Here is a 14,196-nt window from a genome sequence, read left to right on the forward strand (position 1 = left end):
TTATGCGCCTATGTGGGTCCAGAATGCTTCCACATTGCTTAATACACAGAGGATGTACAGTAACACACAAATATCTTTACATATGGAATTTTTTTTTTAATTATTCTTTTTCTACATAAATATAAAAACCTACATGCCTTCTTCACCTCTGTTTTTTTTTTTCAGTTTATTCATGACAATTTGCATTTGTATAATGTTATTATTATTGGTATTATTTGTTATATGCATATTTATTTTTGTTTTAATAAAAAAAAAAGTTTAGATTTTTTCACCTGTCAGGTTTTGGAGACATATATGACCCTATATGAGGCATAAGAATAGGACGTGTGTTTGGTCATAACCACATTTTTGACCACATTTCATTACTATTGTTCATTTATTCATTTGCTGGAAATTGGAACACATTTTTAAGTCCTAAAAAAGGGCATGTATGGGAAAGAGAGGACGTGTGGTAACTTTAACTACAAAAGCAGTCAGATTGAATGCATATTCACCAACCCATGGTTAAAGCTGTAAACAGAGCCTTGAATATGTTTGGTTATATTTCAAGCACAATCACACCATTATTCATTTGCTGGAAATTAGAACTGAATTTAGAAATAGTTTTGAAAGAAATCTTTGTGCCTAACAAACAAAATAAATATGTAGACTAATGGATGTCTTCAGTGGAGTGAATCTACCACCTTTCCTTACTCCACGAAAATAAAGCAGTAAAGAGTTAAAGTAAAGAGAAAGTAAAGTGGCGTGAAGCGTTTAGGTTTTCCACTTACAAAATACGCCATATAAATAGCAAATGCGCCATGGCGTGACGCAACTGACTCTTAAAGATAATGTGAGATGAAACTCTGATCGGTTTAATGCATTGTTTATGCTCGAAACACACTTAACTCATTAAGAGAATAAGCGCAACCCATGCACCAGGGTGCAGACCTTACTTTTCCGTGCTTAAAATAGCGGATTAAGTGGATTCGGACACACCCTTAATGCTTTTGCCACCATGCACTTAGACTTTACTCTTAGATCATTAAAATAGAGCCACTGGTGTTTTTCAGCCACTGTTAAACTTCCAGTGAAAGGTTTATGTGACTATTTCTAAAATTCATAAGGTTACTTTACAACATCGATGCTATAATATAATTAAAATATAATCAGTTAAACAGACTTAAGCATTCAATTAGTTGGTTAAGCATAAAAGAAATGAAATGCCGTTTATATACACTTGTCTATACCTACTTGTCTACACTTGTTTATATACACCTTGTTTACATACACTTGTCAATTTGTATATTTGCAATTCACTACTTACTTTTATTTTTTTAAATATATTTATTATCTGTTTTTTGTCCCGTCTCTGTAATCCTGTTGCACTGTAGAAGCTCTGTCATGAAAACAAATTCCTCGTATGTGTGAACACCTGGCAATAAAGCTCTTTCTGATTCTGATTTAAACGCAAGCACTGTCAGGAGCAGCAGGCTAGCATAGAAACTCTGGGAAAATACTGGGGTAAAATAAACTGTCATATTTTAAAAAGATGGCAGGGAACTATGTAGTTTAATTGAGTAAAACTACGTTCTTGTCGGGTCTGAGAAATAAAGAAATTGTCAAGAAATCAGATCTTAAAACGCAGCGATTTTGTTATGTCTTGACACTTCCCCAGAAGCACTGAGCTGGCCGACTGAAAATGAAAAGTTCATGTGCACATGTCCCACTAACAATTACCATTGAAAGCAAAAAACTTTTGATTTGGAAAATCCGTCCCAACACATTTTAAGTCCCAAAAAAGGGCATGCATGGGAAAGAGAGGACGTGTGGTCACCCTAGTTTAACTACAAAAGCAGTCAGATTGAATGCATATTCACCAACCCATGGTTAAAGCTGTAAACAGAGCCTTGAATATGTTTGGTTATATTTCAAGCACAGTCACACACCATTTTGAATTTCACTGAATCTGAAAGCTGTCTCTCAATGTGGAAAATGTTCAGAGGACGTTGCAGTTCAAACATTAGCCTTGGGAAGCTATTAAATCTGGGGCCCTGAATGAGTGAAGGTGAACTCTACACCGACAGGTCACAAAACCTTTAAAGAGGAGCACCTTTGCTTAATATCGGCACTACACCCAGGCGCTAACTCAATTTCACACTCCTAAACTCAGGCCCCGTGCTTAGCCACATCACATCTGAGTGTGCGCGCCATCTGGTCCGCTGTTTGAGAGGAAGCATCTTGGGTTCTCACACTGATCCAATTAGGCCTTTTTAATTCATTAATGATGACCTGTTGCGTGTTAACTGGCTTAGCATGGCTAGCAGACCAGATAGTGCGTATACATCAGCTTCTCTCGAGTCAAACAGCGGGAGGTCTGAAACGAGCAGAGAGGAACTTATTCAACTTCCCGTCTCTTAGAACTCTACACTTATGATATAGAGTTCCTTGGTACACAAGCACTGAAACAATAGACAGGCCAGTCCCATAGGCCAGAAATATTGGAAACAGGAGGAAATGTGAGCCGTGAGATGGTGAAAAACATGTTTTCAGACACCACCGTCTCAATCCATGCCCACTGATCTCACTGTGTGCTTTGTCATTCAACACTTTGTCGAATATCATATTCTTACGCTTGGTACAAATTGCATCTCTTCAGTCAGTTAAGTAATACAGTGGACAGTGGGGGTTAACCGTGGTCTAAATGTGCCTTGGTGGTTGTTTGAAATACGAATTTAAAACCTTTGTAAGTTCTTTGAAACTGTGTCATTAGGTTTGGACTCTGTTCAAGTCCTCGTTTAACGTTTCTTTAAATATTCAGACGATTTGCAGCGCTCTTTCTGTCTCTCCTTACAACAACCCTTCTGACAAAACCATAAGTGCTTCGAATGACTAAATAATAATAATGCGGCCTACAGGCAGATTCAACAGCACAGACCTTTATCGAGGACGACTTGGGTTCCATGCCTTCAAGAGGGGTCCATAATCCAAAGCATTTTCCATGTTTCAAAAGAGAATCTCGTTTCATAGGGAGTTTTCCTGCATTACAATCAAACCAATATGGTGTCACATTCCTGAGCACATACCCACTGGCTGCTCCTCATAATGAGGGAAAATTGGTTTCAACACAGGGCAAAGAAAGCTTCTGAAGAAGAGTTCTGCTCTAATGCACACTCCACACTTGAAATATATAAAAGTAGATTATTAAGCAAAGGAATAGTCTCCCCAAACATTTTTTGATATTTTTTCTGGCCGACACGGTGGCTCAGTGGTTAGCACTGTCACCAAACAGCAGGAAGGTCGCTGGTTCGAATCCCGGCTGGGTCAGTTGGCGTTTCTGCATGGAGTTTGCACGTTCTTCCCGTGTTAGCGTGAGTTTCCTCCAGGTGCTCTGGTTTCCCGGACATGTGCTATAGTTAAATTGAATAACTAAATTGGCCGTAGTGTTTGTGTGTGAATGAGAATGGGTGTTTCCTAGTACTGGGTTGCAGCTGGAAAGACATCCGCAGTGTAAAACATATGCCGGATAGGTTGGCGGTTCATTCCGCTGTAGCGTCCCCTGATGAATAAAGGGACTAAGCTGAAGGAAAATGAATATTTTTCATATAGCACCTTCACAATTATACAACCTGTCTGTGTGAATGTTTAACATCCTAAGTTGACTGTAATAAATGTAACTGACAAGAGTAGTTGAGACAGAAATATCTAAGTTTAGCTGAAATTTTTCCTGTGTAAATGAATCGAATTATCCCTGCTAGGCCTGAACGACGTGCAGCGCAAACTTGCATTTAGATAAAGCACCTGCCAAATGAGCGAATATAATGTAGATCGCTTGTGTCATGATGTGCGAGTGTTTGTGTTTCTGCCAACATCCTGTCAAACGTCCCGTGAAAGAGCTTAGTTGAAAGCCGTAAAGAGAGCAGGAGTTCATTAACGGACCTGAGTGAAACTTCCCCGCTGCTAGTAATCAGATCGTCTCTTCTCAATACTGTAAATCAAATAATCAAGAAAAACAAAGCGTGACACGTGCGCACCAAACACAGACCCCCTTTTTAATCGCCGGCAAATGCATATATGTGGTAACACGTGCGTACACAAGGGAGCTCTCATCTGATCCTGTTCCGTACAAGGCTTTGAATTAGCATGGAGCTTTGCATTTGATCCTCCACACGAGTCAAAGCGAATCTGCGAGCTGCGCTTTTAACTGCAAACTTCACTTGGAATTACATTTGATTGTAAGTCTTAATCAAGTTCAATTTGTCATAAACAGCCACTTCTAATTAGCCACGCGTCTGCATATCTTGCTTAATATATTTTAATTAATCTTGTTCGTGAATGCTCCCTGAGAGGAATTTCAGTGTGACTGCTCTTGCAGAGAATACCATGGCTAAGACAATGAACTACTGGGAATGTGTGTTAGGGGCCTGTCAAATCATGCGCATGTTGCATTAGATTAATTGCAATTAGGGTTAATTATGTTTTCAAAGCAGAGCTCACGCCAATGATCAGATGAACTATGAGATGTCGTGGCTTATTATTGGATGCGTTTGTGTTTTAATGGCAAAAAAATAATCGTGAGCTGTAATTGAATGTGATAAACAAACATGGCCTTTGGTTGTGTTCTTCTATCGACACACACACACACATGGATGGGCAGTATTTATGATACATATAATACAAATATGTATTCATTCATTTTCTTTTAGGCTTAGTCCCTTTATTAATCAGGGGTTGCCACAGTGGAATAAACCGCCAACTTATCCAGCCTATATTTTACGCAGCGAATGCCCTTCTAGCTGCAACCCAGCACTGGGAAACACCCATACACACTCCTTCACCCACATACAGTATGGTCAATTTCGCTTATTTTATCCACCTATAGAGCATGTCTTTGCACTGTGGGGGAAACCAGAGCACCCGGAGGAAAACCACACCAACACGGGGAGAACATGCAAACTTGTTTATGCACAATGCTAACTGACCAGCCAGGGCTCGAACCACACCTTCTTGCTGTGAGGCATCGTGCTACCCAATATTCAAAATAGTATCTTGTAATTTTGTATTTATAGCGTTAATGAAAATGACTCATAACATTGAAGAAGTTTGATCGATGCTTGGAGTATGGATAGAAATTATGCATCGCATATAAAGAAACCCAGCAAATAATTTGTGTTTAATTAACGTCTAATAGACATATAAATGTAGACAGCTGGCTAAAACAAGGCTAAAATTGACCTGTCAGCGAAAATCTAATAGACTAAAAGAATCCTCTAAAAGAATAGCCCTAAACTAGACTAGTCGTCAAATAGACAAATTAGACAGACTTTATATATGTAGTCATTCATTTCTGTTTATTTAATGACTAGTCTAGTTTTGGCCTATTCTTATAGACGTCATTTCATTGACAGCCCACATTTAGCCTTGTTTTAGCCAAGACGACTATGTTTAGATGTCTATTAGACATCTATTAGACATCTTTTATAAACAAAAAGTGCTTGCTGGGAAGTAACAGACAAACAGCAGGGGTAGATAAGTCAAAATTGGAGAGCTGTGATGTTTTGTTGGTATCGCCACTGTACTTTATGTTGTTTGTCTTATTTTGCTATTTTAAATGCCAGTAACTGATCTGCAGGTGGTCTTTATCGTTAATTACAAGCGTTGGCACAGTTAATCAGTATGAGACAAAAATCTACAGACAGGAGTGCGTTTCCGAAAACCATCGTTAGCCTACTAAGGCTGCAAGTTCCATCGTTACTAACATAGTTTGTTGAATTGCCGTTTCCCAAATCCATCAATCCAATGAACATTCGCAAACTGCTTTGCAAACTTGTACTCTTACAACTACACCTCAAGAGCTGTAGTTAGAGTCATAGTCCCTGGTTGTGCTCTATTCTATTCATTTAGAACAGGGGTTTCCAAACTTAGTCCTGGAGGGCCGGTGTCCCTGCATGTTTTAGTTCCGACCCCAATTAAACACACCTGAACCAGACAATCAAGCCCTTTCTAGATATACTAGAAACTTCCAGGCAGGTGTGTTGAAGGATGTTTGAGCTCAACTATGCAGGACACCGGCCCTCCAGGACTGAGTTTGGACACCCCTGATTTAGAAGGTTCCAACATTTAAACATTTGCTCTCTTAAAAGTAATTTGTAGTTATTTCAAAATACAAAAATACAGTATTTTATTTTGATACTTGTTGTGGCTGCTGTATTTTGTAGTTTACTTTGATACACTTGAGGTATTTGGTATTTTATTTTAAAATACATTGTTTGAGAGTGTTCTCACATATAATATTGTTTCATGGTTTGGTAACACAACACTTAAACAAGAAGAAATTATCGCAAATTATCAATCAGGCAAATAAGATAACCGGTCACAAACAATATTCACTGCAGATTCTTTTAAGTCCTTTATGGACAATACTTCAATTGCAGTTTTTTAAGAGCCCCTATTATAGGTTTTTGAAAATGACCTTCCATGTGTGACAGCACTAAGTGAATGAAAACATACAGCTAAGGTTTAAATCTAAAAGTGCACCGTGTTTAAAACTATTGATTCTTTAGCGAAAGAGTCAACTCAGAGTCGAATAAACTAATTGAGTTGCGTTCGGATCTTTTGTTTGATCGCATCGACGTCGATACGGTACATCACCAAATATGTAGTTCCAGTTCCGGTAAAATGTGAACGCTCTTTCACTTTAGACACTAGCGGAGGCACAGGGGATCACAGGACTGATCATGACACAAAGATGATGATCACTGACAGATGGAGATTCGGCTGCGGGAAATAAAGGGCTAAAGGTAATTTTCACAACAATACCCCAGTATAGCCAACCGTGTGCTGTGTTTGTTTCTGTCGATTTTCTTATTTTTCATACAATAACTTACGCTGCAGCGTGGGATTTGTCGGCCGTTGACTATTGAAGGAGCAGCAGAGACTATGGGACTTTGACAGCTACTTTGTCAGTAACTTTTACAGTTCCAATGGACCAGTTTCTTCTTCCTCCAGATCGTAACATGTAAGTGTAATTAAAATTGTTGCCTTGTTTTGTGTAGTTTGAAAAATATGTTTAATTGTGTGTTATAAGTTGTAAGCGGGCACTTCTTTCTGTCTTATGCTTAACCCAGTTGACCAATCGCAATAGACTGGGTCATCGGTCCAATCAGTGCAGATTAGCTTCGTGCTAAGGAGGGGTTTAGGAACAAATGAATCGCTGAACGATTCATACGGGAGTCGCTGTGATAATTAGGTAAAACAATGAAAGTGTTTTTTGACCTTGCACGCATATTAAACTGTTGTTGGAGACCCTTAAAACCAAAATATGACCCTTTTTTAATGCAAAATAAGGGCTCTTTAAAGATAATACACATCTCTTTCACTTAGCTTTTGAAATGTTACCATCAGGATGCAGGTTTAGAGCTCCTGAAGCCCGAAGGAATGCTTATAAAAATGTATTTATCCCAATTGCAGTTGTTGTCTTAAATCGGATCACTGTTTGAAGTCAATGGGGTGCTTGTCAAGAATGATCTGCAGTAACATGTATGGGGCTAATTAGATTCTTACATTTTTAACTTATGTTGTTGTCTTGATGAGTGTTGTTATTGTGTGATTGTTATATGTATGCAATTGTTGTCTTAAATGCAGTGTTAAAGACAAATTTCCTTTCTGTGCCAAGCAGAACGAACAATAAAGTTTAAAGTTCAATGTATTTTTACCCAACCCTGCGCACACACACAAATACACACACACACACACACGCATACACACACACACACACACACAATAAAAGTGCCACACAATAAACAACCCAAGACGAGAAGGGCTTTTATGCTCATACTTTTTAATGTATCACAATGAGCAAGAAACATACTTGATGAAATATTTTCAAAGGAGTATATTCAATTACCATCTACAATCAACTTAACTAGGACAACAAGGTTTTTTGTGACAAAAGTTTCTCTTTAAAAGTCTGAAGTTCCATGTGGTTTATGTATGTTAGTCTCCATGTAATTTGGTACAGTTTGGAAATCTTCATCATATAATTACAGTAACAAAAAGCTAACAAGACTACAGTATAGAAAAGACATCAAGAACAACATTTTTGGTTTAACTTGCTCTTTTTGTACATTGCAAGGCTGTAAGTTCTACCCTCGGATGGGCTACCTGGAGCCACAGAGCCGTGCTTGTGAGGCTCGGAGGAGGAATAATTTGAGGAGAACGAAAGAGGGAAAAAAAAGTAAAGGAAACACAAAAAGCGTCAAAAATGCTGTGGCACCAGGAGCCACTAAAGGAACAGGAAGCTCCAGCAGCAGTTCATCGTTGAAACTGGAGCAAATGTTCTTTTTTTTTCATGGTTTTTTTTTCTGTTTGGTTGCTTGTTAGTTTGGTTATTAATTTTGGTTGCTTCGCTTTTTTGTGTTTGTCTGCATCCCTAGGAATGACACCCAGGAACAAAAAAAATCCCCTCCCCTTGAGCACTAGAGTCATTCTTTATGGTTGGATGGAACCAGAGTGGAACCACGTGTCAGTCACTGAAACGGGCAGGAGGAAATGAAACAGGTAGCAACACCGTGAACTGGGAGACAAACGTTATGCGAGTGTTTTGAGTCCGTCCCGTTCAGAAGTGCAGAAAATGTCTGAGTAGATGCAGATCCAGAGAGAGGAAAAAGGAGATCGCTTCCTCTCTGTGTCACATATGTCCACTGGTCGCAGAGTCCACTCCCATCGGCATATTGTGTTAGTTAAATAATGACTTGATATCAGGGCCGTTCGGCCCTACCTTTGGCTCCCATGCCCAGTTTTGGTGTGCCAACAGCCTTCTCAGACATCTCAAAGACATCTCTCAAGTTTCCCAGAGTTCGCTTCTCTTTATTTCCTTCTTTGTCATTTCAAAGAAAAGTGTTGATGTCTTCTTTAAATATATCTATATCTGTATACATGTTTATTTTCACAGTGGGCAAAAAGGATGACCTCTACAGCAAAACCTGTCGTTCTCGTTCTCTCTTTGCACAAAAAAGAAAAAGAAAAATCAAGTATCCCAAATGAGAGTTTTGATGTATCTCAGCCACGTGTTAGATTAACCACAATAAATATACACTCATCAGGGGCACCAAATAAAGTCGTTTTTTTTGTCTTTTCATGTTTTCGACTGGATGAAGCTTTGGCCACATTCATATAATTAATGAAAATAATAACTGCTCAGTGCTTCTGTTTCTTCTTTCACCACCTTACGCAATTATTGTTTTTCCCAACCCTTTGCTGAAGGTTCAGCGTTGCAGTTCAGTATATTTTGGTGCGAAATGAAAGTAGAAAATAGAATACAAAGTATAAAAACTCAGACTGATGCTGGCTCTTATGAAACACTCACACACACACGCACGCGCGCGCTCATACAAAGTCCATGCTGGCTAAAACAGATGCGAGGAACTCGCTTCCTCACACAAGAGCCTATAAAAAACGAGAACACTTTGGAAGCAAGAGATACGACGGTGTCAAGACGAACAAATATAGGAACATTGTAACAACAAAGTGGCCAGAGAATGATAGAAAACAAATAGATGCGATTTCAATTTAAAGCTGGCTTGGTAACATTAATTTATGAACGGACAACAACAAAAAAATGAGAGAAAATAAAATATACAGTTATACGAAAATAACCATAAAGATATTATCTGAGACCAAAACGATGCAAAGCATTCAAAAAAATAAACTATACAATATCAGACTTCTCAAAAATAATTATCAACAATATTATAGATGGATTGAGAGGAGTGGATCGTCTTGCAGATCGAATGAACCCAATTTCAATAGCATGCACACCAAATAACACCCGATCAAGTTGCTCTGCAAGACCTAACGTGCCGTTAAAGCCAAAAATGCATTTGCGCCCCACACAAATGACTTGATTTGGGAAAGAAAACAAAAAGCAACCATTTCCATTGCAACGACTTGGAGTGAGGGACCTCTTTGGACAGAATTCTACCTACAAGGGACACCTACAGTAAAACAAATCCCCAGTCCTTTAATGCTTTGGAATGAAAATGCCCCTTACAGACCTGCAGCAGACATTTCATGCATGAAAATGGCTTCACACCCTGCAGAAAATGAATTCCCTACTTGATTTTCCAGGAGGGGAAACAGCCTTTCGTTCCGAGACTAGTTCTAAATGAAAAAGCATGATGACACTGGATCGGCGAGACGTGTAAGTACCAGACAGGTCGCGGTATGTACATTTTTGGTAACCACTATGACTTGGTGATCTAGTTCAAGTGAGTAAAAGTCATTTAATGGCTGCGGGGATTCTGCTCGCTCTCGGCACATCGTAATCAGAGCGATGGCATGATGGCAGAGTTACACAACAGCTTACAGTCACCTTAGAAATGGGATAGAATAGAACTGTACTCGCTTCGAATAAAAAGACGAAATTAAAACTTATTTGGAATGCACTGTTATTTTTTACAAACATTAGAGATCATTGGCTTTTAACATTGGTCTGTTCAAAAATGAAAGAAAGAAGCTAAAATGTCCTTTGGAACATATATTCACAGTCTTCAAAGTTCCGTTTTTTGCGACAAGAAGGGAAAGAAAAAGATGGTGCGGGGCAGGGAAATGGTTTATTGTTTGTTTCTTTTCTTTTTCTTAAAGCTTAGCCAAAAAGCAAAAGGAGCATGCATCTAGGTATTCTTCCTTTCCAAATCTACATTAGCAGCAAAACATATGTCCTCAAAGACCAGACCTTATATATATACTTTTTTTTTTTTACAAAAAGAAAACAAACAGAAAAACAAAATGGATTTCATGTGTGTGACAGAAAAACTTCAACAAAACCTCTATCTTACAAACTGCAATGGCTCTGTAACGGTGCTACTCCACAATGCAAGGACAAGGGCCCTTTTTGATTTTTGGTTTTCTTAGTATTTGACGTAAAAAAGCCACCTGTCTGCTTGCAAAGAAGCAAAAACGGCAACTCTGATGCGTACTTCTTTTATTTTAAAACTTTGTTTTCTTTACTTAAAAACAGCAACAAATTCTCAAGTATAAAGAAGCCTCTTTACTCATCTTTATGCACCAATGGTGAAAGTGTTAAGTCTTTGGATTTTCTTTTCGTTTTAAAGCGTGAGAATTATTATTATTATTATTCTTTTTCATTTTCATATATGACAACAACAACAACGAAAAAAAAAAAAAAACGTAGGTTGAAATGAACGTAAAGCCTATAGCAGACTGCAGCCACGTTACATGGAAACAAGTATCTGCTTTGTAGTGCTAAAGGAGAGGCAGTCGTCTCCGAATCTACAAAGGCAGGGGGTACAGAAAGAAACGGATAAAGACAGAAAGAGAGCAAGTCAGACAGTGGTAAGTGCACTAAGGTAACACAAATAGAACTGAACAGTGTTCAAACACAGCCCAGATTTCTCTTCGGTTTTGGTCGAACCAAAGGTGAGAAAGAGATTCAGCTGGGAGAACGAAAACAAGAAGCTGAGAATTGGACAGAAATAGAGTAGAGATCGTTTCCTGCTCCTTAATCTAGTCTATTGGAATGACCAAGACAACATCAAATGAAGCGCCTTAAAGTTGGACGATACAAAAGCTAAATGTACACAAAGATTTTTCAATCTACCATACTGTTTAAATTCATTTCCAATGCAACAATCTACTGAACACCAAAAATGTATATATCTATCATAAATACAGAAAGTTTTTTTCTTAAAAAAACGAAAAAACTTTTTCCCCCACCAAGTCTGCAATGCTCTTTGTGTCTGGGTAAAATGGGATAAGCAACTCTCCCGTTAAAAAATAAAATAAAATACAATAATTAAGAAGGTTTAAAACCAGCAATTCGGCTACTCATTGAATGCCCAGAAACTTTAGTTGAGTGAGTATCACTTCTGCCAATAAAATTCATACAAAAACAAAAACCTCTATCATTTGTTTGGAACAAAATGAACAAAATAATGACCTTTTTTAACACAAGAAAAGGTTGTGAGCTGTTGACCTGAGAATAAAATAGACATTACATTATTTTTCTTTTCTTTAGCAAGCCATTGGTATCTGAATGCTTAGATAGCAAGGAAACTGTAAGACTATTCTCCCATACAGTACATACTGGCTTTATGTGACTGTGCTGTTAAGCGGAAATACTTATGCAAACAAGGGACAGCTTGTTGACTCGTTCTTTGTTGTGGGGCCATTTTAATAATTTTGCTTTGAGGCAGTCCAATGCAATAGAGCATTCCACTAGCAATAACCGACTGCTGTGAGGGTTGTAACGAACTAAAACCAGCATGTTGATATGGGAAAACAATCCACTAACATTTAAATTTTTGGTTACAAGCTTTGGAATTGCAGTTAGTCTTTACACATCTTTTTCTGAAATTGGTTTGTATACTTTAAACATATTTTAAACATTGCTGCTTTTTTGTTTTTTCTTTTGTGTTTTCTTTTGTCTTTTTTTTCCTTTTTTTCCTTTTTTCTTTTAAATATTGTTCATCATTGAAAGCTTTTACAATCTGATGGAGTCCGATCCTACACTAGTGAGATTACTACTACAACTACTGCTGTCTTTGAGACAGCCAGGCTGTTGTGGCTCCTCTGCTGGCCTGCCCAGCCTGTCTGCTGACTTCTGACTGCTGTCAGAGTCAGACTCGTCGGTAAAGACGTCTGTTGGTATCGAGGTCTGGACCCCTGAGGTGCTCAATGAACTTGAGGTAACCGTTGAAGGAGAGGAAACTGGAGGAAAAGAAGACAATGCAGACGAAGGGGGATTGGACTTCCCAGCTAAAGCTCTGGAGAAAGGGGCCTGGGACCATGATTTGCCTGTAGCTGTTGTGTTGAGTGGGCTGGCTGTGAAGGAGGTGGAGGTGCATGATGATGCAGATGAGGACGGCGTGGTTGCTGACGTTGTTGGCGGAGGGGATGTGGTGTTGTTTGAGTGAGTGGCAGACTGCGAGGTAGATGCGGTGTTAGGACTGGGGAAGCAGGCTGAAGAGTGAGGTAATAAATTAGTAGCGTGCTCTTTGGCATTTCTGGATCTTTTGATTGTTCTGTGTTTGTGCAAGGCTGAATCCAGGTGTTGACTGAGCGCTTTGTCCCCTTCTAGCGTGGTGTCACAGGCAAGGCAGTCGTAGAGGCCGCCTTCGGCTGCATTCCCACTGTTGGGGACCCGAAGCAACATCTCTTGCAGGTTTGCCACAGACTGACCAAAAAAACAAATTGACTTAAGGTGGCTGATAGCCGCTTCCTCCTTGCTGAAGACAGCTTGACACTTGCGGCACGCCAGCCGATACTGAACTTTGGGGACAATATATTGGTCAAGATGGGGGTCTGCACCTTTACCATCCACTTCGTGCTGCTCAGCGGCTAGGTTGTTGTGAGTGGAAGAGGTTTCAGCTGAGGGGGTGCTTTTTTGCTCCTCTGTTTTCACTGAATCTTTGGCAGAGTCCTTGCGGTCCACCGAGTTTTGTGAAGTTTGGCTTGCTTTGGGCTGCTGGATCTGCTGAAGCTGCCGCTGTTGCTGCTGAAGTGCCTCCTGCAGGCTCTGCTGATATTGCTGGTAATGCTGAAGCAAAGATCCAGGTGACAGTCCCATCAGGGCCTGCGATAAAGCTGGGTTGTAAGGAAAAAGACTTTCCATGCCATACATGGGTTGAAGATATCCACCTTGAAGAGCACCTGGGATCTGAGGGGCATAGTATGGAGAGAAGCCGGGCATAAAGTAGGGCAGGAACTGACTTGTTAGCAGAGCTGTTGGATCTGAAGCTAAAGCTGCTTGTAGAGCTTGGAGTTGGGCAGTATCGACCACATATTCCATGCCAGGTGTTGGCATTGAGGTGGCCGGAACAGCAGTGTCTGTTTTTTCTTTCTTGGCACTGGCAGCAGAAGTGGAGGCAGCAGGAGTTCCTGCTGAGGATGGTGTAGAGGATTTCTCAGACTTGTCCTTGGGTTTATCTTTCTCCCTTGCCCTCTCAGGATCACGATCTTTGGGAGCTTCAGGGCGAGGGCCTGGCTGTGTCATCAAAGAGTTTGTTGTAGATGTAGGGGTGGGGCTGGAGTGGGCAACAGATGTGCTGGCCTGAGCTGGGCTGGGCGATGCCAATGAAGAGGAGGAAGGAGTCTTGTTGGGTAAACCAGATGTGGGGAGACTAGGTGAGGGTACACTGGCACCAGGCATGTTCAGGAGGTTTGGAGGCTTCGGAGGGGTTAAAGCTGCAGAAGTTG

The 14,196-nt window shown here is 39.8% G+C and overlaps 1 protein-coding gene across 3 annotated transcripts in view; it reads right to left on the minus strand.

Annotated features, from left to right (window-relative positions):
* Positions 1-7,799: 7,799 nt before the first annotated feature.
* Positions 7,800-14,196, minus strand: part of zfhx3b (zinc finger homeobox 3b) — a 256,343-nt gene continuing 249,946 nt past the window's right edge. For all 3 annotated transcript variants that reach the window (XM_056462386.1, XM_056462387.1, XM_056462385.1), the window contains one exon: positions 7,800-14,184. In XM_056462386.1, coding sequence (XP_056318361.1) covers positions 12,482-14,184 — 1,703 coding nt within the window. In that variant the 3' untranslated portion in view covers positions 7,800-12,481. The remainder of the gene's footprint in view (positions 14,185-14,196) is intronic.

The sequence above is a fragment of the Danio aesculapii genome, chromosome 7 (assembly GCF_903798145.1).
Source record: "Danio aesculapii chromosome 7, fDanAes4.1, whole genome shotgun sequence".
Classification (NCBI taxonomy): domain Eukaryota; kingdom Metazoa; phylum Chordata; class Actinopteri; order Cypriniformes; family Danionidae; genus Danio; species Danio aesculapii.